The 25,137-nt window shown below is 38.3% G+C and overlaps 1 protein-coding gene across 4 annotated transcripts in view; it reads right to left on the bottom strand.

Moving 5' to 3' along the window:
* Positions 1-21,703, bottom strand: part of KLHL5 (kelch like family member 5) — a 64,764-nt gene extending 43,061 nt beyond the window's left edge. For 3 of the 4 annotated variants that reach the window (XM_059817386.1, XM_059817387.1, XM_059817388.1), the window contains exon 1: positions 2,024-2,415. In XM_059817386.1, coding sequence (XP_059673369.1) covers positions 2,024-2,400 — 377 coding nt within the window. In that variant the 5' untranslated portion in view covers positions 2,401-2,415. Of the gene's footprint in view, positions 1-2,023; positions 2,416-19,223; positions 19,316-21,594 lie in introns of those variants that run through there. The other variant, XM_059817385.1, reaches the window with a different exon arrangement.
* Between the last annotated feature and the right edge of the window lie 3,434 nt (positions 21,704-25,137).

Raw genomic sequence — 25,137 nt, 5'->3', positions numbered from 1 at the left:
GGCAGACTTATGTAGCCTGCCCAACAGCTTATACATTCTTAACAAAGGGAGTGAACAAAACATGGTCTAAGTACAATCTCTCCATGACACCAGAAATACAGATAACAATACAAAGCAAGTTCTTTCATTACCATTAGTTACACATTAAATTGTATCAACACTGAACACAAAATTTATCTAAAATATTTAAAGCATGAAAGTAAAACACTAGCAAGAAATACAAGACAATAAAGAATTACAAGTAACTCTAGATGCTATAGATGATTAAGCACATAATTAAAAAGATACTTCAAATTTCATATTCAGAAAGTTCAAATCCTATGGGCATTTCCTGTAGTACACAACTCCACCTGCAAAGAAATCACCACAAACCAACCCCCCCAATGCTATATAGACTTCTGACATGCCCTAAATAAGTATCTGCAGTTCTCCAATTCTACAAAGTAACAAATTAGTTTTGTCATATGTAAATTCTTCTCCTACAATTAAGAACAAATTTGTAGTGATTTCAATCTACACATTTATCTCTTAAAACTACATGTTTTTTCTACACGGATTGCCTTGCTATAGTGAAAATATCCTATCTGGGTTAATGCTGTACATAAAAATGTCACATCACAAGTAGATGATGCTGAAATGGAAGGTGATGTTACACCTATATCATATATATTATCCAGTGACACAGCTATTTAAAAATTCATACCTGAATATCACTTAAAATAATACCTCTTCAGAGTTATGTTATTTATAGCTATATAGTTGTTGCAGCATAGTAAGACTACTGTTATGAAGAATCAGTATGCAGGATTTCCTTTCCCTGTAATTCTAGTACTTTTGCCATTCAGTGATAAAAGCAAATACACTGTGTTGACTCCTAAGCATTTTTACCCTCCCTCCTTTCCTTGTATGTTTAAAAGGTTATGTAAACCATAAATAGTTAGTGTTTATATTATGGACTACTTTGCCCTTGCACTAAATGAATTCTTCTCCTAGGGAATTCAAAACACTAAAACTGCTGTAACTAGATTGATCTGTCCTTAATAGGCTTTATTAAACAGTGTACCCTTTTAAATAGCCATACTTTCTGAAATGCCGTATCTTCGCAAAGTTATCTTGAAAGCAAGAAGGCAAACATCATAAAATTTACTTGAAATGGTAAGCTAACTATTATGCAGCATGTGCACTATAAAACAGGAAGAATATTTTTAGTGAAGAATGGCTGACTTATGCAGTAAAAGGAAATAAAAGAATTAAACTGATACTTAACAAGAAATATTATTAACTTGCCTAATTTACAACAACTGGTAAACACCTTTCATTTAAGAACAAATTTTACAGTTTCATCTTTAGTAACGATATGTAAGAGAAGAACACCAAAAGATCTTTATAGACACAATAAAACAACTTTTTCTTTTTAAGCTAGATACACAGTTTAAGACACCTGGACAGATAACTGCAATAGCTTTAAAGCACAAATCGGTTGGCTTTCAATAGATGAAATATTTTTTTCCTTCAAGTTGCATAGGCACAAGAAAAAAAAAAAAATCTTTGGTTTATAGTCTAAGTATTTTTTACAGTTTCATCTCCCTCATCTATAGAAACATGTGGAAACATCAGAAAGGAGTCACAAGAAGCTTACATTTTCATAGTTTTCTCCTAACTGGCATGGGAGCAATTCTCAGCATAACTAAACAATCAGTGTCACTTCAAAATAATTCCTGTAACATTACCACATAATGGAAGTACCTTGTTCATAGCAGCATGTACTTGGTATACTATTTAAAACACAAGTGAGTGCATTCACGTTTGCGCTTTATTAACCACATTGACTAAAGCTGCCTTTTAAAAAGGTCCTAGTAAACACACAGAACCCTGATTATAAATCGCTTTCTGTTTCTGATGCACAGCAGCTGCTAGGTTTCTGAAGCATTTTCATCTAGAATAAAGGCTAGCCTATATATGCATGCTATCTGTGAACATGAAATGAAAACACATTTCTCACAATAGGAAAGTAATAATTAACCTGCACGAACTGCTGTCCGATTCATTTTCTTCTTCACTTGCTCTATCATCTGTTTCTTGTCTGTCAAGCCAACGTGCACCTCCACAGTCTTCTGCTGAGAATTCAAATGTAGGGATTTCTGAGGTGGATGCCATTGGCCAAGCAGGTGAATTCTGGAAATCCTGTTGGCTGGACCTTCTGTAACCAACTGATGTTAAAGGTAGGTTACCTGAATCTAAAAACTTTGTGCGACCAGTTGTTACATTTTGCCCTCTATTCCAGAAGTCTCCCTGGTGGTTTTCAATTGCAGAGTTAGGGGCTGACGCCTGATGACCAAACCACCTCCATCTGATTTTTAAAATCTGCTTCACGTCAAACTCTTTACGAGAACCAGACATCCTTAGTGAAAGCCAGTGATCGTCTAGGCAACAGGGTAAGAAGCAGCACGCATAAAAGAAGATTTGTGCACCCAACCAAGACAAGAGAAACACATGCTCTGCCTGTCTGTGGCAAGCAGATTTCCTACAGAAGGAGGGGAGAAAGCATTGCATTCACAGAAAAAAAGGCTTCTTTAACGTTATGTCATTTGAATATAAACAAAAGGCAATAGACGGTAAAAAATCCTGAGATAAAAAGAGGAGGTGAAACAATCACCTCAAACAGAAAAAATGCTAATCAGTTTACCCTAAAAGCTCCAAGGCTGTTTCTGTTGCTCTCCTCTGACCATTAGCTTTCAAAAACACCAAACAGTGTTCATTAAAGCCCTTTCAAAAGCCAAACACCACCCCCTTTTCTTAAACCACAAATGACAGAGAAGTAATTCCTGTACTGCATCTTAGAATCTCTGCTTCTTATTCTGTTAACTCTTGCTACTACAGAGGGGCTTTAAAAACCTGCAAAAAGCAAATTAAATTCTTCCTGCACTGCTAAAGAATAAATTTACAGAAAAGACTAAACACCAATCCAGAGGTAACTGATTATGCTGGGGAGAAACTGAACTGTAAATAACTTTTTTTCCCATTACAGGACATGCACTTACTTAAAAAGGGCAAGAACAGCCTGGAAGGCTCAAGGGACTAGTACTGGGTTATAGAGCCTTTCATCTTGATGTGCTTTGATTCAAATCTAGGTCTGCAGTAACTGAAAATTTCTATCTGAAATGAGCTAATGGTTTCCATTCACTTACACATCACTAAAAGCGAAAGCAAGAAAAAGCTAACTGGTCACTATCCAAGACACCGGAAACACCCCCTGCAAAACAGGCAACAAAAGACAACTTCTCAGAAGGCTTCTTTCTAATCATATACAATCAGCTGTTCCAGATCAGGTTAAAAGTACTGTGATGGAACAGTGAAAAAGAGAGATGCATACTTTTGAGACAGAATTGTCTCTAGATAGGTAATTTATGTATTGTATTAAAATATCCAACAAAAGTTTTTACTTGAATGAGGAAGAGAAAACCAAAAGGACAAAATACACAACAACCAATTTACATTTCCTGCGAAAAACAGCCTATTTCCTCTATGACATATGGAGCTAGTTAGGCGTAAAATCCTGAGACTCATTCCAATCACATGCAAATAATAATAACAATTTTAGAACAACAAAGAGGCACTGGATTTTATCAGTCCTTGATAAACAGATGTACATTTTCCATCTTCACAGTTCAGTTAGTCTGTTCAACTCTCCAGGATACATAGGCAACAAATTCGTAAGAAGTGCTTCTTTTTTTACCTAGTTTTCATCAAAAGTGAAAGTCACTATTTCTCAGATGAACATTATGAGCTACAAAATATGCGATCTTGTAATTAGGATACCTGTGATGTTCTTGAAAACAGGCTATATGCAGAGTCCATATGAAAACTTCAACAGTGCCCAATTTTACCACCCAAAAAACAACTGTTCCATTTTCTACTCAATGCCAGGAGTAAATCATGCTATTTTCTTGGGAACCACAATGCTGAAAGGGCTAGTTTTAACCTGGAAAGCTCACCCGTCATTGCTCAGAACACAGTTCTTTATGAAAGTGCTTCTCACAAATTGCAAAGCTCATTTCTATAGAAACAGCATTCCAGCTGTTCTTTACAAAGAGATGCTGCTTTTCAGAATGTATACTGTACCAGCATCCTGGCCTACAGGAAGCTATATACCAAGGCCTTTGCAGAATGTCCAGAAAACAGTTGAAGATACTTGGAAGGTGAGATGATTAAGTAGGTAAATATACCAAGTTGTTACTATCTTTGCGGGGGATTTAATTTAAACACAGACAAAGAGGAAAATATTTAAGAAGGATAATGATTTAATATATCAGCATAAAAATTGTACGGATGTTTAACCAAAGTGATACAACATGCAGACCCTACTCATCTTGTACACCTACAGCTAATTGTTAAAAGCTTAACTGCAGTGCTCAAACACCATCATTTGTGTAATTGCAAGTTGGGTGAAACTACAGAATTAATAACAAAATGTCATCTTTTTATTTATCCTGTCCTTACATTTTGTGTTGGTGTCAGGTGTTCATCAGGGGTGGAGAAGCAGGACAAGTGATTGGTGTATTTGTTAACATTCACCACAGCAGCAGTATTTTAATTACCCATTTAACTATGAAAAGTAAGCTTTAAATACTTTATTTCTGTTGGTATGGTAAATCCATTATACATAAGGGCTGACCTGGATTCTTGTATTACAGACTCATTTAAAATTCAAACTGTCCCAGTACAAGTCTACTAAGACAATGGCAGATCTGCCATTTCTAGTGCTTTTTCAGCACTTTCTCATGACTTACTGGGAAATACAGCCTAATTACTGCTTTTCTCCGTCTGTGAAGCTATGGGCTCAAACAGAGATTAGAAAATGTGCTGTAGTTTTAAGAGACTAAAACACAAAACTGTTTTCTATTTTCTTTAATTTTTCTAGATTATAAAACTCTCTCTCGACACTCTCCCAAATTACAGTTGTAAGACAGAGTGCATAAATATCTAAAATATTTCTCCATTTCATATAAATTAGATAGAAGTTTGTATTACAAATGACAAGAAGAGTCAAGTGCCAGCTAATTCTTCAGTTTAAATTGACAACATTGCTCGGAAATAATTGAGGGCCCCTTTTTGTTCTGGACAATCTTTATTACTATGAATAATGTGATAGCTTTTATCAGGTCCCCTGCTGGGAGTTAACAGACTTTTGATGAGATCTCAAATGATGAGCTGTTAGGACTTCCACGTACTAGGACCATGCAAACCTCATCTTGGACATCTCATCTGGCGATTGGTGCTCACAAATCCAAATGCCCACCCCTAGTCTATGGCCTCCCATCATGTGTCTTTCTAATGCACTAACACATTTCTGAGAAACCTGCTAAAAAGGTAAGCTGAACAATACCGTCTTAGCCAAACACAGTATACACAGGCTTTGCAAGGATTCTGAAATATTTTTTCATTTACTAAGGTAAAAGTTTTCATTTAATGAAAAAACAAGAGTGCCAATACCCATTTTTTCTGACCTTTGTCACTGTTGCAGCTGAATAACCATTTTCTATTTTGTGTTGAATCATAATAACATTTTAAATACAGGTACACTGTCCTCTTTGGGAACATAATTCTGTTCACGTTAACAAGGTTGTGTAAGCTTACTGTGAGGACAGTTTTGAGATCTCTAGTTTTGACTGATCAGATTGATATCCCTAAGAGGGGAGCACCTGAGCATTTAAGTACATAACTTCTCTTATATGAGCAACTCCACAAAGTAATAAATTCCTGCAATTAGCAGTGGGGGACAGTTTCCCCGATTCTGCCCTGTGAACAAAAGGAAAACATTTAAATGCATACCATATATTAAGTCTGCAATTGTGCAAATAGGTAACACCAAGAGCACAGCATGACAGCTTTATAAATTGCTCTTTTCAAGATCTTCAGAACATTTTATCTCCACAGACATATAAAAATCTTTTTTTTTTTACTAGCCAAAACCTTTACTACACTGACATTCTTTGATATTATGTATGTTTATTCATACAAATGTTAAAGGAAGACTGCAATCCAGCACAACGAGTTAAAATTTGGACAACATTTTTACTCCTAAGATACTTCTACTGTATATTTTGAGGGAAGATACACTCTAAATATTATTAAATACATCACTGGGAAATATGGAAAAATTACTATTTAAATAATCAGGTCGAAGCACTTTTATTCATTATGACTTTTCCTTTTTCACTAGGAAGTCAGTTAAATTTTCAAATAAACAAATATGTTTATGGAATACTTTTTTGAGACACTTTTAAGGTTTGAATCTCAACACCACTTTTCATGGTACCATTTTTCCTGTCACTGCTATGTTTTGGCTTCAAAAAACTATCACCAATCAACTTCAGAGCAACTCAGACATAATATTTTCAAGGTATTTAGTCTACCAAATGGACTTAAAATTATCCATTTTTAAATTGAAGATCTAGGGGCATAAAAGCTCAGCTAGTCCTTAGAAAATATTAATGATCCTTTTAAGTGCCAATTAAGAATGAAAATGTCAAAATAATTAGATAAAGTCTCTGTTTTGACTGCAAGAGTTGTTTCACTCTTGAAAAAATACTGCTTAACAAAAAGCATTAAATATAAAAAGATTTATTTTAGACATAACTAGACTCATTAAGATGTGATAAAGTAATATATTATTGCCAATGTTTAGCAATCCTAGATATGTATTCTAAACCGTAAGAAAGGTTCACTGAACAGAAGATGTTCATCAATTAATCAAATGCATGCTTACAGCATTAAAAGGCATTCAAAATTTAATACTTTTTAAAAAGGGATTTTTAAACTTTAAAATATTAATTTGAGGCATTAAAATAACTGTTCAAAGAAAACTGCTATAGACAAACCCCAAACTGCAATCCTGCTTATAACTATGCTTATGTTAAAAGAAATGTTAAACATTTACTTTTTTTTCCCCCCTTCCCTATTCCTGTGTTCCAACCCCAAAATTACAGAAATAGCTCAACATAAGACTTCAGGAAGATAGCTATGTTAATGCTCTGTGATTCTATAAAACAATAATCACTTCCTATCCCGAAGTTTTTTTTGTAAGTGCAAACACTTCTGGTTCACAGTTATGGGAGAAGTCCCTTACAGCAGCAACAGTATAGCTCATCCAGGAGAAAAAGGGGAAAACACCCTACAGTTACTGACTGTATGTACTTAAATTCGTTGTTCTGACTGGCAGAAATGAGCTGCAGCCAAATTACTGGCACTACATCACAACTTTCTGCCACTTTGCATTGCACATTTCCCTTGAGAGGTGCAAGCCATATGTTTAGAAACACTGACTTTACAGCACTCAGCTTAACAGTAGCATGAAAAGACCTGTACAGAGCAACAGCCTGTTTTGCTGTTTATTTTATTCAGATAAGGGGGGGGGAGATTACCATAAGTAATAGAAGACTACACTGTCAGATCCTAGATTTTTTTTTTTTTTTTAGCTCAAGCATCATACTGGTTCACACAGAACAACAGTTGTGACCCAAGACATTTAACATTTCTTTACCATTAAAACATTAACATGTGGACATGGCATTGCAAGACATGGTTTAGTGGGCATGGTGGTGTTGGGTTGATAGTTGGACTTGATGATCTTACAGGCGTTTTCCAACCTTAGTGATTCTGTGATTAACATTGATTTCTGTCTATCTAAGTAATACCTAAGCATTATCAGGAACTGCACCACCTACAAGTAAAACTGTAATGGAGAGCTATTCCTGAGTAAACAGCGCAGTAAGTCCCCTGAAGCTTATTCACCCTCAAAAAGTTTGCACTCCAAGTCTATCAGGTTAGCTGTGGTTTTTCAGTTAAAACTCATTTATAATACAAAATGGACAATACTGTGAAAGGCTAATCCCCCAAATTACAAAACCAGTTTTCTGTACCAAAAGATTCAAGTAGCCACACAGAGATTAATGCAAGCAAAAGGTTCCCAGTTCATATGCTCCAGGAAAACTGGTACTGCCAATTCTAATGAAAACAAGGTAAAGTCATCAATCTACAGACAGTAACACTCCAGCACAAATCATCTCCTCTAGAAATGTCTCTGTTAAGGAAGAGTGATAACAAAAACACTGTTCTGCAGTTACTTAAAGAAGTCCTGCCAAAAGTAAAACTATTCTTTAGAACCAGTTTAGGAAGGTATTGCCTAATAAAGCTACAAAAGGCCATATACCACAGATTGAAGGATTGCAGCAAATCCAAACAAAAATATCATGGACATAGTTTCCTTCTATAAAGATAACATAAACACGGCCAAGGTCACCTTTGTAGGCAAATTTGCAGGCAAACTGAAGAAGACATTTTTACATTTTTCGAAGACAGCAGCAGCTTTATTTCACCATGAGGTGTTCGGTTTTCCTCAAAAACCCACAGAAAAATGGGTAAAGAACAACACTACCAACACTGTCAACAGCAGAGTGGATGCCTGATTAGTAAAAAATTACAGGTACTTACAGTTCTACATTAGGCCCCTTATAGAAAACTACCAGATTACGACACAGTAAAAGAACAGTGAAGAAGTAGTTTTGCAAGTGATTAGGTAATACAAGATAGTGCTCCATGCCAGACTAAACAAACTTCTCGGAGAAATACATAGAGGTCCGTGGGCGAAAAGTTTACACTGTATGTAAATGTCAAGCTATGCAATGCCACAGCTACTGAAACAAAATATTTCAAGGTAGAGACTTGAGCATTCTAAATGAATGATTTAACACCAAAAGACGCCTCAAGAGGCTCATTATTTCTCTCTCAATGAGGGCCTCTGTTTAATTAGCAGCTTCAGTTAATGCCCCTCTGCCCCCCAGTTGAGACTTGCAGCTGCATAAGGGATAATATATGAGGCTATCATATTTTATTACATATTTATAAAACAAATGGTGTGATCTCATCTGGAACTCCTCGTGTGCAATTGATCATTGCAACTCAAAAATAGCGTGGCAGAACACAGGGTTCATAGAAAGGCAACACAAATGATTAAAGTATAAAACCAACAATCACCACACTAAAAGGCAGAATGCTTGTAAGAATCATATCAGTGTTTGAAAGTATAAAATTAATGTTTATGAGAACCATATTAATGTCTCATTAATATGAAAACCAGAACTTTTATTCAGTTTTAAGAATTAATGTTACATCTACACAAGACACACGCTTATGACATTTTCGGAACCCAATTGTGAGTAACATCACAGATGTCAAACAGAACTTACAAAAATCCTTGCAATATAAAGAATTCTACCACTCTACGCCCACCTGGAGTTGAATCTCACAAGAGATGTCAAAGGCAACACGATGGACTTTAAGAGGTACACAGGTGACAAAAGGAAGACCAGGGAAAATGTGGGCCTGCTGCTGAATGGGGCAGGGCCCTGGTGACACAGGGCATGGAAAATGCTAAGGTACTGAATGCCCTCTGACTCTGTCTTTACTAGCAAGATCGGCCTTCAGAACTTCATGAAGTTCAACAAAGGGAAGTGCAAAATCCTGCACTTGGGGAGGAACAACCCCATGCGCCAGTATCTGCTTTGGGCCACCCAGCTGGAAAAGCAGCTTTGGAGAAAAGGACCTGGAACATAAGCCACCAATCTGCCCTTGCAGCAAAGAAGGCTAATGGTGTCCTGGGCTGCATTAGGAGGAACGTTGCCAGCAAGTCAAGGCAGGTGATCCTTCCCCTCTAGGCAGCACTGGTGAGGCCACACCTGGAGTACTGTGTCCAGTTCTGGGCTCCTCAGTACAAGAGAGATATGGACATACTGGAGAAGAGTCCAGCAAAGGGCCACTAAGATGATGAAGGGCCTGGAGCATCTCTCATATGAGGAAAGTCTGACCGAGCTGAGTTTAGCCTAGAAAAGGCTCAGGGGGGTTTCACCAATGTGTACAAATATCTGAAGGGAAGGTACAAAGACGACTGAGCCAGGCTCTTTTCAGGTGTGTCCAGTGATAGGACAAGAGGCAACAAGCAACAACTAAATGACAAGAGGTTCCACCTAAACATAAGGAAATGCTTCTTCACTGTGAGGATGACTTGAGTACAGGTTGCCCAGGAAGGTTGTAGAGTCTACATTCTTGGAGATATTCAAAAACCGTCTTATGAGGAGCGGCTGAGGGAACTGGGGTTGTTCAGTCTGGAGAAGAGGAGGCTGAGGGAAGACCTCATCGGTCTCTACAATTACCTGAAAGGAGGTTGCAGAGAGGTGGGTGTTGGCCTCTTCTCCCAAGTGACTAGTGACAGGACAAGAGGAAATGGCCTCAAGTTGCACCAGGGGAGGTTCAGACTGGATATTAGGAAAAAATTCTTTTCTGAGAGAGTGGTGAGACACTGGAACAGGCTGCCCAGGAAAGTGGTGGAGTCACCATCACTGGAGGTATTCAAGGAACGTGTGGACGTGGCAGCATTGTGGGACATGGCTTAATGGGCATGGTGGTGGGTTTTGTTTTTGTTTTTTTTTTGTTGGACTTGATGATCTTACAGGTCTTTTCCAACCTTAGTGATTCTGTGACATGGTTCTGGGCAACCTGCTTTTGATGACCCTGCTTGAGCAGGAGGGGTTGGACCAGATGACCTTCAGAGGTCCCTTCCAATCTTAACCATTCTGTGAAACGTTGATATGTTTATAATGTGGCAAAAGAGAAATCAAGTATCTAGTTGACCATCATCTACTTATTCCATGGACTTATGTCCCTTCCTTAAACTGACTTTACAGGAATGGCTGCTATGACAAGTAAATAATTCTTTTAATTAATAACAATCTGCATTTATCATACAAGTAATATGAAAGAAACACAACCTATCAAATGAGCATCCTAATTCTATTTGTGCACTCACATTGTTTAAGTCCCTGTATGCCATTAAAGCCTTAAAGTAACAGCTGGATAGAAATAAACCATTTTGGTAAACTCAAGGTTAGACAGATAAAAAGAAAACATTTTGATCTACTGCTGGTTTGTGGTTGTGATCCTTACAAGTACAGAAGATGACTGCCAAGCATGGTAACTAGATGTACAGGAGGTAAGGAATTCAACGCATCATTTCCACGCTATTGAATGGAAATGTTGCTCCGTAACAGGTTATTCTCATCCCCCTGCTAAATGAAATTTCTTTCATCTTTTATACACATAAACAAAAATAGTAAGTGCCTTACTTTTTAAAGAAATACTTTAGAATCATTCTGTTAGAACATGATCAAAAGGATACTGTACATGCACGCGTTCTCCCCCCTCCAGTATGGTATTAAGAATTTCTATGCCAACTCTAAACATACATAATTTACTTTAATACAACAGTATGGCACAGAAGAGCATTTTACCAGTTCAGCTTGCCAGTGATGATTGCTCCTTATACAGTTCACTGAACACAGATGAAGCAATGACTACGCAAGAAATGCCACACAAATAAATTATCTCAATTGCTTATGAAATATATGTATTATAGTAAAGATTTTAAAAGAGCATTTAACTGTTCATATTTCAATTAAGGACTTGTAAGATGAATCATCACCAATCAGTACTAAAAATCCTGTTTATAATTAGACACACTAGTAGCTGACAGATACACTTTACTAGAAAGTATTATCTTGTAGAGTAGAAAACCCAACTTTCATCTTATTTTTCGTAACAAGTAACGTTTAGAGCAGTAACTGTAAATCTGAAATGAAGCACTGAAATGAGACATCAATACCAGAGAGCAGTATTCATAACCAAATAGTCCCAGAGATGTTTAAATTGGATCATACATATATTTGTTTATAAACACACAATAAAATGCCTTGTGTTACTTGCTTTAATTACAAGCATTGTATCTTGACGATAGGTTTTTCATGTTACAATAAGCTTCACAAAGTCGTAAAAGCAACATGATTAAATTAGAGATGTTAATTAAAGATTTCCATTGATTTTACCAGTGACTTTGCTCAAGGAAGTATTATTAGGAAAAAAACCCATGCAGAACAAATCACAGTACATTTAATTATCCCCTTCACTCTAAAACAAAACTAGTCCTCTGCTTTGGGCCAATGTTACTTAAAATAATATGTATCTGAGGCACAAAAGGAAAAATATCCTTTAATTCTGTATTTGGATACTATTAAATCTCAGATTAAACTGCATCAAGTCACCATGGATTCCTAAATATAATCAGAAAGCTAGTTTCTGTCTCTGCAACTTCATTCAGAAGTAACCTGAGGTTCCCCAGTATTATTTATTTTACAAGCTCTTCTAACAATAACTCCAGTTCTCCTGCATGTTTCCTCTCACATAGTCTCCCTCACCCACGTGCACACATATCCCTCCCTACTAAGTACTAGGCCAGGCAGGACAAGCAAATCCTTGTCGTATTCAGATCCAGAGGCAAACAGGCTTATCAGCTGGCAGGTCAAGTAGTATTATTTACTTGGCCTTCCCTACCTACCCATATTTTCAAAACTTTTCAGGAATTTAAACACAGTAAGGGCTCCATTCTGTCAGAGTTTGACTGAAATTGGCAAGTAGACAGAAATGTTATTAGGAAGGAATGATAAACCAAAAGACATACAGCCAACTCATCTGGGGAACTTACAGACTCGCAAGCTGCGTATCTTTTGCTTCTGAGTATGCACAGCTGTGTTAGCTTGAGTGGCTACATATCACCTAAGCCCAGGATTTAGAAACAAAGTAGAAGAGAAATCATCACAGTATCTGACTGATTGTTCAAACACAACTATGAACTCCTACATTTCCAGAATTGTGTAAAACTGAAATGACCTTGATAAAGAAGGCAACAACGGTAGAAATCTAGACCACCTACTAAACCTTTAAATCATTAAAGTACTTGCAGAATTAACTGTTCAGCTATCCTAAGAGGCACACTGATCCACATCTTAGGTGCTTCACCCCTGTTTTTACAGGAATCCTAAAATGTTTCCTGTTCTGCACAGAGAGTGAGAAGTAGACAACAGCAATATAAATAAACCGCCAGGAGGAACACAGGGTATAGTCTAAACTGTTGGCACTTCCAGGGGCATGAGGTCCACTACTGAAGTAGCATGCTCAAGAGAGGAAATTCTTGAACCCAGATGGCTAAACTGACAGAAGGAGAAGGCATAGTTGAGAAAAAAACTTTTGTTATTTGCTTACCAAGTATTTTTTTTTCTCTCCTATCAACTCTGCCTAAATCTTAAGCGAAATACAAAACTAACATGTACTACTGCATGTGGATCTCATCAGATTTAGATGGTCTGCAATCATTTGCCCATCTATCCTCCCCATTAGCTCAAAGTTCTAAGAATTCCTAATTTAGCTTTCAGTATTTATAATAAGTATTTCTTATTCATTGACTTTGTAAGTTTTCAAACAGTAATTTTTGAATATTTACTGAAACTATCACTTACTCTGGTTTAAGTCCAATTGTTCTTTGGTCAAAAGATCAGTTAATTTCTTATGCAAAAGTGCAATTCAAATTTGTATTTGTTAATGAAAAAAATCTATCGATAAGTGAGAGGAGGTACAAAAGAGTGAAGTGCTATTACTTACCACTTGATCTGCCCACATGTTTATAAACTCATAGATTAATTTTAGTTAATTACTTTTATTTACTTGGAAAATACTTCCAAGCTTAAAATGCTATGGTTCTTGGTGAAGAGCTTGCCAAGCCTTATCAAGTTATGATAACATCATTAAATGCTCTACTTTCTTAATGTTTTAATTATAGTTTGAATGTACAAGCTTGTGATTACATTTACATCCAAAATACCATTTCTCTTACTGCATGTAAAAGAGCAAGATTTAAACTTTGATTTCATCTTTGGCAAGGACCAAGTGATCATTTAATATTCAAAAGTACTTCCTTTTAGAATATTAGAATATATTTTAGAATATCCCACAGACAAATGGAAATGGGTATAATGAATAATCAATGTAGAATGCTTTACTTATCTGGAAGGCAACTGTCAGGCTAATAGCTTATTTGTGCAAAAGTCAACACAAAATGTCTACTCTGGTAACAAGTAAGAACTTGCTTGCAAACAATCCAATCGCCAAAACCACTGACAAAAACCTCATCTTCCTGTGAGCTTCTCCTATGTCTCCTCACCAAATACACACTACTTGCAAACATATAATTAACTTGGTAATTCACCCATATTACTATTTGTATTCTTTACAGTTCAGGTTAGTAAACCTCTCTGGACTTGATTCTTGTCTTATGGTACACTATGAATATGTACCATATTCCATAGCCAGGTGCTGTGAATATTTCACCTGTTCTCTGGGTTTACTTTAGCCTGATTTTGACAAGTTCTGTGGGCTCTGAAACTGAGGCTACAGTAAGAATGGGGTGCACTTTTTTTTAATAATGAATGATACTATTTCCACCCAAATCAACTGAAATCTGTACTAGACAGATTGTATCATCATCATCTTGCCTATATAGCCCATATAAAAATGTTATCAGTATTTCCTCTTACAGCTTCATAATATATTGGAGAAAGGAGGCAAGGGGGAAGAGATGGAAGATACATCAGAAAAAACACCATAATTTTAAAAATAACCTAAAAGAGGTTTGAGATACTGTAGTTCTTGCCTCCTTTTGGTTCTGAATAGCTATGATTGCACAATAGCTTAGCATACTTTGGAAGAAGTTTTTGAGAGCAGGTTGGTATAAAGACCTGACCACAGGTTTTCCTTTATCTGTTTCTCTTCCTTCACTGCTCTTTCCCTTTTACGAACAACTTATACAGAAAATGGATTCAAAAGTGCCAGAGTAAAAAAAGGAGTGCTAAGAAAGTGAAACCACTTACAGTTCGATAGGCTGCAATATCTTCCTATTCAAAGTCAATATTAAAAATGTTATATAAAACCAGTTCCTGCAGTTGAGAATATGGCCACCAATAAGCAACACTGAGCGTGAAAGGGTTACAAAACCATAAGCAGATCATACCACCACACCCTCTCACTTATTCTGAAAAAATTGTGTGAAACAGGGAAGGAAGAATAGGAAATACATTCTGCTCCACCTAAGTCCAGCTTTTAAAATATATTGCCTATTAATTAAACTGATTAAAAAGGATGGAAAGAGAGAACTTCAGGGACACTAGTAGGAAGCAGATAGAGCAGAAATAGTTTAAAAATAGAAACATTTCACACAACTGAAAACTTACGACTGCAAATTTGAACTATTTTTTGTGTTTAGCTTGTCAAAAGATTGGGGTTTTTTTCTTTTTCTCTTTTAGTAACTGCTATTAATGTGGCATTTCAGTAGAAAGTTGTACCTCAGATACTAGTTAGTAAAGAAAGTATTTCCTGCAGAGCCTCTCTTCTTACAGGTTTAAATTTTAATCAGAACTGAGATTGGAGGGGAGGTATTTCTTTTTAACCAAACACAGAATACTATTATCACAAAACAAAGAGTGATGAAAGAAATAATCACGGTTCTGGCCTCATAATACCCAGCGTTTCACAAAACAAATTAATTTTTCATTTAATATTGTCCTTTCCAATGCTACTGGTGTAATGCTTTGCCAAGGTAAGAACTGCTTTATTGTCAGAGACAGAAAGCCTATCTAGCAGAACAAGAAGTCTTCAATTGTAACCCACAGGAAATAATTAAGGAAAGACTATCAGAAACAGGTCTGAAAACATGAAGTTGTCCACAGCACTCATTAGTTAGTTAGGCTTTCATTCTTTTTAGGCAAGACACATTCTGCTCCTCCTCTCCCCCATATGAAATCCAGTAAGTGTAGACATAAGAAACATCTTAAATTTTCAAGGTGTTTTTCAAAGGCTTACAAGGCTGTAATTATGCAAAACACTTGGGCAAGCTGTGGCTTTTTGAAACTGTAAGGGGTGACATTTCCCAAAATTAAAATGGTATTTGTCCCTTAAGTAGGAAAGCACTTATATTCTATATCTAAAAAGATGTCTAGAACAACTGATGTACTCTTTCAAGAACCTACACCCCCCCGCAACGAATGTGTAATACAGGGCCATAGGAGTTTTCACAAAATAAAAGTAGAATGTTGATTTAAGTGGCAATTTCTTGAATTGGAAAGCATTGCAAATTTTAAGCAAGTTGGTTAAATTCTTATTAAGTTTTAAATTAAGTTAAATTCTTTTCAACAGATTCAATACAATGAATACTGACTATTTTGACAAAAGTATCAGCTAAGGCAGTGGGACAAGTCTATGTAGACACATTTTAGAAGATATGAAGCCAGTGCTCTACCTTAAATTTCACTGTTTTACATAAACATCTTGTACAATTTTATAAACAGTTTTCCATTAATTCTGAAAATCCGATGGATGCCCTTTGAAGAATCCAAGTTAATAATCAGAAATTCTTCAAAGTATATCCTGTTGTTATGGAAGATATCAGGATTTTTAACTGCACAGTTGCACTTAAAATTGCCAGAAGAAATAATTAATTGGCAAAATATTCCCCTGAACAGACTGAAATCAATACCTCTCTCAACTTTACAGAAATTTGTCCTCTGGAAAAATGCTAGCATAGTCCATAAGACATAATTACTAATCAGCAGCCCTGCTTGATAATTAGTCATTCTACCTTGCAGTAAGACAGGAATAAGGATTTCTCCCATAGTGATCCACCTTGTTAGTTCCTTCTCTTTGGAGTACATTTTGACATTTGTTTCAAATTCTTTTTAACTTCCATGACCACTAGAGAAAAAGGTGCAGGCTAGGCCTAAAAATTCTGACCATCTGGAGGAGGTCAGCTATTTTGGCAAGTGGAGCTACCACAATTTGAAGTACTGCAAAATAATGAAAACAAAAAGTCTGTTCTCAAACTAATTTCTGGGGAACCTTAGCAGTTCTAATAATTTTTAAAGCTCAGAAAAGTGTTGATGTAATCTAAGGCAGAAGATACCAACAAGGATATAGATTGACCAAAGAGGAAAAGAAATGGAAAAAAGGAAAAAAAAAAAAGGAAAAGGGAAAAAACCCTGACTGGAGGTCAATCCTTTATGACCAGAAATTAAATAAAGCCTATTATTTCCCAGAAAATATGGCAGTCAAGAAGGACTGGTTTCCCCAATTGCTTGATGCCATACATATGTGACTCAATGATAATAATTTTCTGATTATCGTTGCTTTTGGGTTAACAGGTTGTCTGGGAAAGGCTTCTAAACAGACAAGGGAGAGGATAAATGAAATAGTGCCAATATCTTTGTAGACAGAGCTGAATCTCAAGGCACCTGAAGGAAGACCGACTGACACTTGTTTGAGTTTCATTCTCATGTTCTTTATAACCCTATGCTTTTAATTTATCATACCTGAGTAAAGACAGAGGAAGACATCAAGCTTAAGCAGGTGCCTCCCAACCTCCATCTGGGCACTAAGTTTGCAGCATCAGGTACTAAAAGCATAATTCTGCTATACAATACTAAAATACTTGGTATTGATGAGAGCAATGCAGAGCGAGAAACAAGTTCTTGTTTTGGTGTTATATAAGCCTGCATTGAAGGCAAATGCACAGTAGACTAACATAACACCAAATACTCTCCTGTTGTTGGTACTGATGATTACCATAGATAGTGCCAGTGGTCTGACTGCCAATTACTTGCCAAAGGCTGTACCACTTCGGTAACCATAAACTTGGAACAAGCTCCTTAGGTGTCTTACAAGCATCTTCTTCTTCGGGACCAAAGAAATAGGAATACTAAAGTGCTATTTTGATGTAAGTTTCTAAGTATAATAAGCTTATAAGGACGAATTTCGTTTAGCCCAAATACTCACTATACTAACTAAAAACACATTAGCTTTTATTGGTGCACCAATGGGGGGAAAAGTGAATGTTTGAAATATGAAAGTAATTTATAATTAATCTATACAAAAGAAAATAAGAATACAGTTTAATAAGGAACAATACAAAGAAAAGAGAGGATGGCAATGGACTCAAACTCTAAACTTCCCAGATGGCCATGCACAGAAAATGCCCAAAGAAAAGCAAGACCTTGTAATAACTACACCCAGCATTCTCAAGTACTTTGTCATCACCCTTAATAAAAATTATATCTCAAGAGTTGTGTACTTCTAGGCTAGAACTCTCTCAGCAGATAGCCATGAAGGACACTGCAGCTGGTGCTCAGCTATCACTCTGGGCTAAATTTATTTGAAACAGGCTTCCTGTTATGCCAGCATGTAGAACCACAACATTCCTCTAGACTTCTTGCTCCTGGAAAGCTAGTCAAAGGTTACAGCCCCCCAAAATACAATCAATAATACAATATACTATACCAATAAGTTTACAAGAACCAGAGAGGTAGGAAAAACCACAACAGAACAAATTAAAGCATCTACTGTTAAAAACGTTATGTATCTGGTAAATTGCCAGTGATATGACAGATGACACGAACAGTGAGAAAAAACATCTCTCTTCTGTATTTCTACCATGACATGAATAAATTCTAGACAATGAAGGAGTACATTTCTTTATCAGCATTCCCAAAGCAGAGAGATCTCACAGGCAAGAAAGCAGATTTTTTCATTTTAGTAAAACCTAGCATTCCTAAATTTATTAGACTACTTTTCTCACCCTCACCACTATTTTTTCAGCAGTATTTTACTTTACAGAGAGTTCAGATAAAGCTAGATTCTTGCATGTATTCATGTTTTCAACATTCTTTTATCCCTTTGCTTTGTGTAAATGTCAAAGCTATTCCCTTTGAAAATTACTTTAGCTTAGAACAGTCTTACTACTTTCCTGCTAAAAAAAAAAAAAAGAAAGAAAGTAAAAGCCAGTCAGTATTATTGGAGTAATGAGATTTGACTGTGCAGTTGGTGGGCCTCTATTCATAAGCATTTTTCTAAAGCAGTATTTTCTCTTACAGATTCAGTATCTACTTTTCATGTCTTTCCTATAATGATTAAAAGATTCAAAGTTAGAGGTTTCTCACACATTTTGAAAAGACTAAAATTGAACTTTATAGTAATACTGACAGTCTTCTATAAAGCATGCTTTGATAAAGAGCAGAAGTGATGAAATCACATAAAAATGTTCCAAACACTAGAATGTGAAGTCCACAAAAGCAAAGTCAATCCCTGCTTGTGTACGCTCACCAGAAGGAAACCCTCACAAGAAGTATAACAAAAAAGATGAAATTTGAGGTGTAAGGAAGACCCAGTACTTTTGTGGGCTAAAATCACATTCCTTGTAGCATAACTTACTGTTAGAATTGAGTAAATACAATAATTACCTATAACACCGGAATGATCTCTAGGTGTTCAAAGAATCATGTAGTTCCATTTGTCTTCCCCTTTCCAAGAATTTGAGGTAGCAGAAAAAAATCTAGAGGCAGAAAAATAACAGCGCAAACAAATAAGAACGAGCCATTGGGGGAAAAAAAAAATAATCCCGAAAGCAGACTGCCTACGCTATTCAGATAGAGCTTCCTTCCCTTTGTCCTGTGATTCCTAAACTTTCTGAGAGCAAAGGCGATAAAGGCGTGTCACTGCACAACTGTTACCTTAGTTCCTTCCACAACTTCAAGTTACACACACATCAACAAAGACTCCAAAGAAAGAAGGGAAATGAATGAAATTTGAATACATAAACTCTTAAGAAACACTGGGTTACAAGACAGTATCTTTTTTAATTTAAAATAACCCTAGTGCATTTTCTCCCATCTCTTTGGTTAGCTTCCATGAAGGGAAGAGCAGTGAAGAATTGCTCTGCCACATGAAGCACTTAAACTGAACGCTGTTGCCAAAGAGTAACATTGACTGTATTAGTGAATAAAGCCAAGTACCGCCACTAAACATGCTTCAATAAATGGAGCAGCTCTATAAAAATTCACACTTATGTTACAGTGGTTCTCAACCCTTTCCTATTGACAGGCCACCAAAAATCTTCCTGCATGCATAATGTGATACACAGTATTTGACGTCTCATGGTCTGATCTTTTTTACTAGCTGCAAGAACCTCCTAGCTGTCTGAATAGTAATATCACCTCATTCTTGCATCTGGAGCACGTAACCTCATCTCTCCTGTAAGATTGATTTTTAAGGCCGTACAGCAAATAAATACATGTATTTATGGTCTGCAGTTGCTTTGCTGGTAATTTTGAATGAAAGACTTTGTTCTTATGAAAAAAAGCACACTGTGGATAGTTAGGTTTGTAATTAATACATTCTTCTACTTGGTAAGATTGCTATAATAAAAGGGAATTTAATTGATAGGGGAGGAGGTAAACGTTCCCATTGTAAGAGTTTTGTAAGGGAAATAAGAAATTGCAATGTGATTTTACAAGAGCTGTCGAAACTTTCATTATTGGGTCATGTTATGTCTGATGAGGTAATCTTCTTTACCACTTCATGAAACACTGAATTACATCAACAAAAACACAAGACATTAACACAACCAAAGAACAATCTTTTTAAAAGCACTGATGATAGAAAAGTCCAGAGTTGGAACAAGTTCATCAACATGAATCGTCATTGCTAGTGACAGTTTGCAATTAGACCATAATGGTCTAATGGAAGATTTTTTTCATCTTCACTCAAATTCTTTTCTATTTTAAACTTGCAGTCATTGCACTTCTGTGAAATGCAACGTGTTAAAATCTACTGCCATGGAGTAAACATGCTGGCTTTGGTAGGGGACCAGCCCATCCACAGGACATACTTGAGGGCTGGTTCAATGAAGCTGATGCACGGCAGAGGAAAACACTGCCTGACTCAGATCAGGGTTATTATTTTGGTTCTATCCTGCTTTATGCTCCTTAGCATTGTTCAGCAAGTGGAAAACAGGAAAAACATAAGATGAGAATACAATCTCCTCTATCAGGAATGCACCTATAAAGTTCAAGAACAAGGCTTTTCTTTTTTTTTTTAAATACTCACCCACATATGCCTCTGGAAATTCTCATGCAAAAATACCTTCATGAGAAATGATCAGAGATCTTTTCTGGCAAAATTAATGAACTGCTCATGAAAACACATCTTGTGATCTGTTTTTGAAAAGGATCCATCCCACAATACATACAGTTTGTCTAGATACAAAAGCTACACCGACATAACCATGAGTTCAAATTTTTATTCCTATTCATGCTAGTAAGAAGACTTGAGGGATAATTTTTACCTGAAAATAAGGCTGTATTTGGAGTTTAGCTTACATAATTTCATAATGACCTTTTAAGCAAAAGAAACCAACAAACCCAAGCTTCCCCTTTTTACTGTTCTGACATTACTGGCTAAAAACTGACATTACTGCTAGAACACCCTGATAACGAGCCATAGACTGCTTGACTTCAGCTGGACTGCTAAGCTACATCAGTGTTCACACAGCTAAACGACTGCGAGTTCAAAGCCCAAAGCCACAAAAAGGCTTTAAGTAAAAACAGGAACCAATAATATATCTAAACAGCAGTCGTTTGATGTTCAACACTTACACTTCTTTTTTTCCCCGTGTAATAACATCACTCCCCGTTTTGGTATTTGGCAGTCGCTGCTCTACTCTGTTCGACCAGTCCTCAAAAAAAAAACAAACCACCAAACACCACCAAACTAGTTCTTCACTATTTCGTAGTATGATCGTGAAGGTTAAGAGACAAACAAATGGGCAAATACCTGAGAGCCTAGTGTGTTAAGTGCACTTTTACCGGGTCTTCGCTCGGAACGCTTTGACTCGGGCCAGCCACGGGGACTACCGCGCCCGGCGGGACACAGACTCCCGCCTCTCCACGCGCGTCGGCGTCCTGCCCTGTACAACAGCCCCCCCCGTCCTGCATCAGGCCGTCGCCTCCCCGCTCGGGTGACAGCGCTCTGCCCGGGCGAGCGCCCCGGGCCCCCGCCTGGCGGGGCGCTCAACCGGGGACCGTTACCCCTCCCCCGCCCGCGGGGACGCTCCTCGGGGCGGCGGCCGCCAGCCGCTCTCCACCGCCGGCAGCCAGGCGAGAGCCCGGCGGAGGGGAGGGAGGGCGAGAGCCCGGCGGAGGGGAGGGAGGGCGGGAGCCCGCCCCTCGCTAGCGCTAGCGCTAGCGCTAGCCCTCGCCCTCCTCTCCTCTCCTCCTCCTCGCTTTCTCCTCCCCCTCCCGGCAGCGGCAGCGGCAGCCCCAGCCCCCCTCCTCTCGCTGCCGGGCCCCGACCGCCCTTCTCACCTCTCGAGGTCCGGGAAGGGGGCGAGGTTGGGAGGGGGCGGGGAAAGAAAAAAAATCGCAAGGGAGGCCCCGGCACCCCCTCCCCTCCCCTCCCCGCCCACTCCGCCCCCGCGGCAGCCAGCGCTCCCGCTCTGCCGGGGGAGGCCACGGGCACTGGGCGATCCCTCCCCGCCGCTAACGGCTCCCCACGGGCCCCGTTCCCGGCCCCTCCCCTGCGCGCTCGGGCGGCTCCGGCCCCAGGGCCGGCCGCGCACGCGGGGGGAGGGGCGGGGCGGGGGAAGAGGACCCAGGGGCGGGGCGGGGCGCCGCGCCACGCCCCCACCCCGCCGAGCCGCCGGCTCCGCCTCCTGCCCCCGGGCGGGAGGTGCGCGCCGCTGCCAGTCAACCGGCGGCTTCCGCGCGCCCAAGGGCAGGGGGGCGCGTGGCCGCGTGTGGCGGGGCGGGGCCGTCGCGGATCCTCTCAGGCTGCGGCGCCGCCCGCGCTGCGGTCCCGCTCCCGGCGGGGCCCGTGAGCCGGCGGGGAGGCAGTTCTCCCTTTTGTGGGGTTTCTCTGGCTTAACCCTATAAAAAGCTTCATCCTGTCCCTGGGTACCCTTGGCTGCCTTCTAAAACCACAAAGCTGAGCCTTTCCCATTTAAGTGGAATAAATCTGCAGGGACACGCCACGCGGCCGTTAACCTCCTCTCGGAACCCTGGCACCGTGTGGGGCTGAGGCAGCCCGTAGTCGCCGTCTAACGGGCAAACACGCTCCAGCCTTTACCGGCCTCGTTACGCAATGCCTTAGCGGTGACCCCTGCCATCCAAAGGTAGAATAATTTTCCAAATTAATTGACTGTGTGACAGTCAGATGTGGTTCCGACTGATAAAACTGATTTAAGGGCATGTGAGATCATTGCTGAGGCGTGGCGGTACGGGTTTGATGCAGTAATGAGGTATATAGTGCTTTCTTTGCCTAATTCTGTAAGGAAATGTGGCCTACGTGTGTGCTTCATCTGTCTGCCCATTCTCATCCCGGCTGACTTCAAACGATTTAGCCAATTTAATGAAATTTGACTGAAGGATAGGGTTTTCAAAGGTACTAATTGTTCCAGTTGTGTAAAAATTATTAGCTAGGTGGAGGAAATCGTGTCCCCAAGAAGGAAAACTCATGTTTTTCACATCAGTTGGCGGGTCAGGCCACACACAGGCATATGATTCAGCTAGTTTACACATGCACAACTGCCTAACAGTGGTAACAGTGTCTAAAGCTTAGGGCGTCCCTGGGAGATGTGTGGGCAGATCATACGTGGGCCTCCTGAGCTCAGAAACTAAACTAAAATGTGCCATCACCATACCCCTGAAATAGATACTCATCTGCTTACTGCAGAGTTCTTGGAAACCTTCTTCTTTAGAGTCTGAAACTCAACATATTCCACAGGCTATTATCGTATCAGGCTCAACTTGGGTGTGATCCTGTAAGGCAATTTCTATTCTGACCTTGGGCACTACCAACAATGACAAAAGTCTGAATGTATCAGAAAGGGACAGATACACGTATTACTTGACAAACTCCTCCTGTTATTTTCCAGTACTTTCTCCATTCCTTCTGGGCATAAAGGATGGGTGAACACCATGCAACCTTGAAAACGGGAAAATGCAAATAACTGATGTGGAAGATACTTAAGGGGCAATGCAGCCTCTCACAAAGTAGAGCTAATTTGCTAACAGATGACAAATACAAATTGTGCAGTGGGTGTATTTTACTTTTTAAATTAAAACCTATAATTTTTTTGTATCCTTATTACTTCTGTTGTACCATACTGTCAAAAAAGATCAGTTCATTTTGCTTTGGTTTCATTGCTTTCATTGCATAAAAGTACTACATTTAAAATATCATATTAAAAAATTTGTATTCTCTACAGCTCCGTTAAGAGTCTCTACATAATGAATACTGTATACTGAGATAACTAGATGACAAGAAGGACATTTCAGGTTTGTAGGACATTTCTTATTTTAACTTCAACAGCATTGCTGCATTTTGGCAGTACTCAATAATTAATACTATATCAGAAGACAGCTTTCTGAATTAATTAAATCTTTCATACTGTATATACTCTATATTTGAGTAAAATTGTTTGGGTTTACATATGCATTACTTAGAGTACTTTTATTCAGAACTTTTCAGAAATGTTCTTTGCAGTCTCATCTGTAAAAAGAATTTATGGAATATCATGGTGGTTGTCAGAATGAAAAACTTAACTTTTTAAACTGGAAAGTTTAGCTGAAAAATTGTGACTACAATGTCTAGAAATAGTAATGGCTCTATCCAGTTTTCTTGTGGTGTAAAAGATAGTAACACGCACACTGAAGACACTCTACAGATTGGCAACACTAAGAATACAGAAACAATAATATATGAACATCTCACACATTGGACTTAATACATCGCTTATTTGACAGATCAGAAACTTGAAGCTGTAATGATCAAATTAATAGTCTATGAAAGTCTTGAAGATTCTGTATAACATAAAATTACCTTCCCCCCGGCCCCAATGCATATGTATATTAATACAACAATAAAATCTCCATATCTGACTCATGTGGTTCTGACTCATTTTTATAATGAGGCCCTGACTCACTTTTTAAAAATCTTCTTGGCCAAATGAGAACAAAATTCCTTCACAAAGATGATTTTTACTGTTTAGAAGGTATATGAAAGTGGCCATTAGGGGGTGATGTTCCTAAAACAAAACTACCCCAAATGAAGAAAGTAGTTTCTATGCATAATTTTTTTCTTATTTTTATCGTGGTACATGAGTTTTATCTTCAGTGTATTCATTTGAATAATCTTCATCTATGCCAATGTAAGAACAGAATTTAGCTCTCTACAACTTAAAGTACTGAGAAGTAAAATGAAGTCATATTAGAAAAAGGAAATGAATAGACGTTATTTTGCATAAAGTCTTCACTAAGTTAAAAGCTAAACCAGGAAGGAAGTTACCACCACTATGCTAGATGGGAATGCTTCAGTGAC

Source organism: Gavia stellata, chromosome 5 (assembly GCF_030936135.1).
Source record: "Gavia stellata isolate bGavSte3 chromosome 5, bGavSte3.hap2, whole genome shotgun sequence".
Classification (NCBI taxonomy): domain Eukaryota; kingdom Metazoa; phylum Chordata; class Aves; order Gaviiformes; family Gaviidae; genus Gavia; species Gavia stellata.
This window is presented reverse-complemented; position numbering and strand designations above follow the sequence as displayed.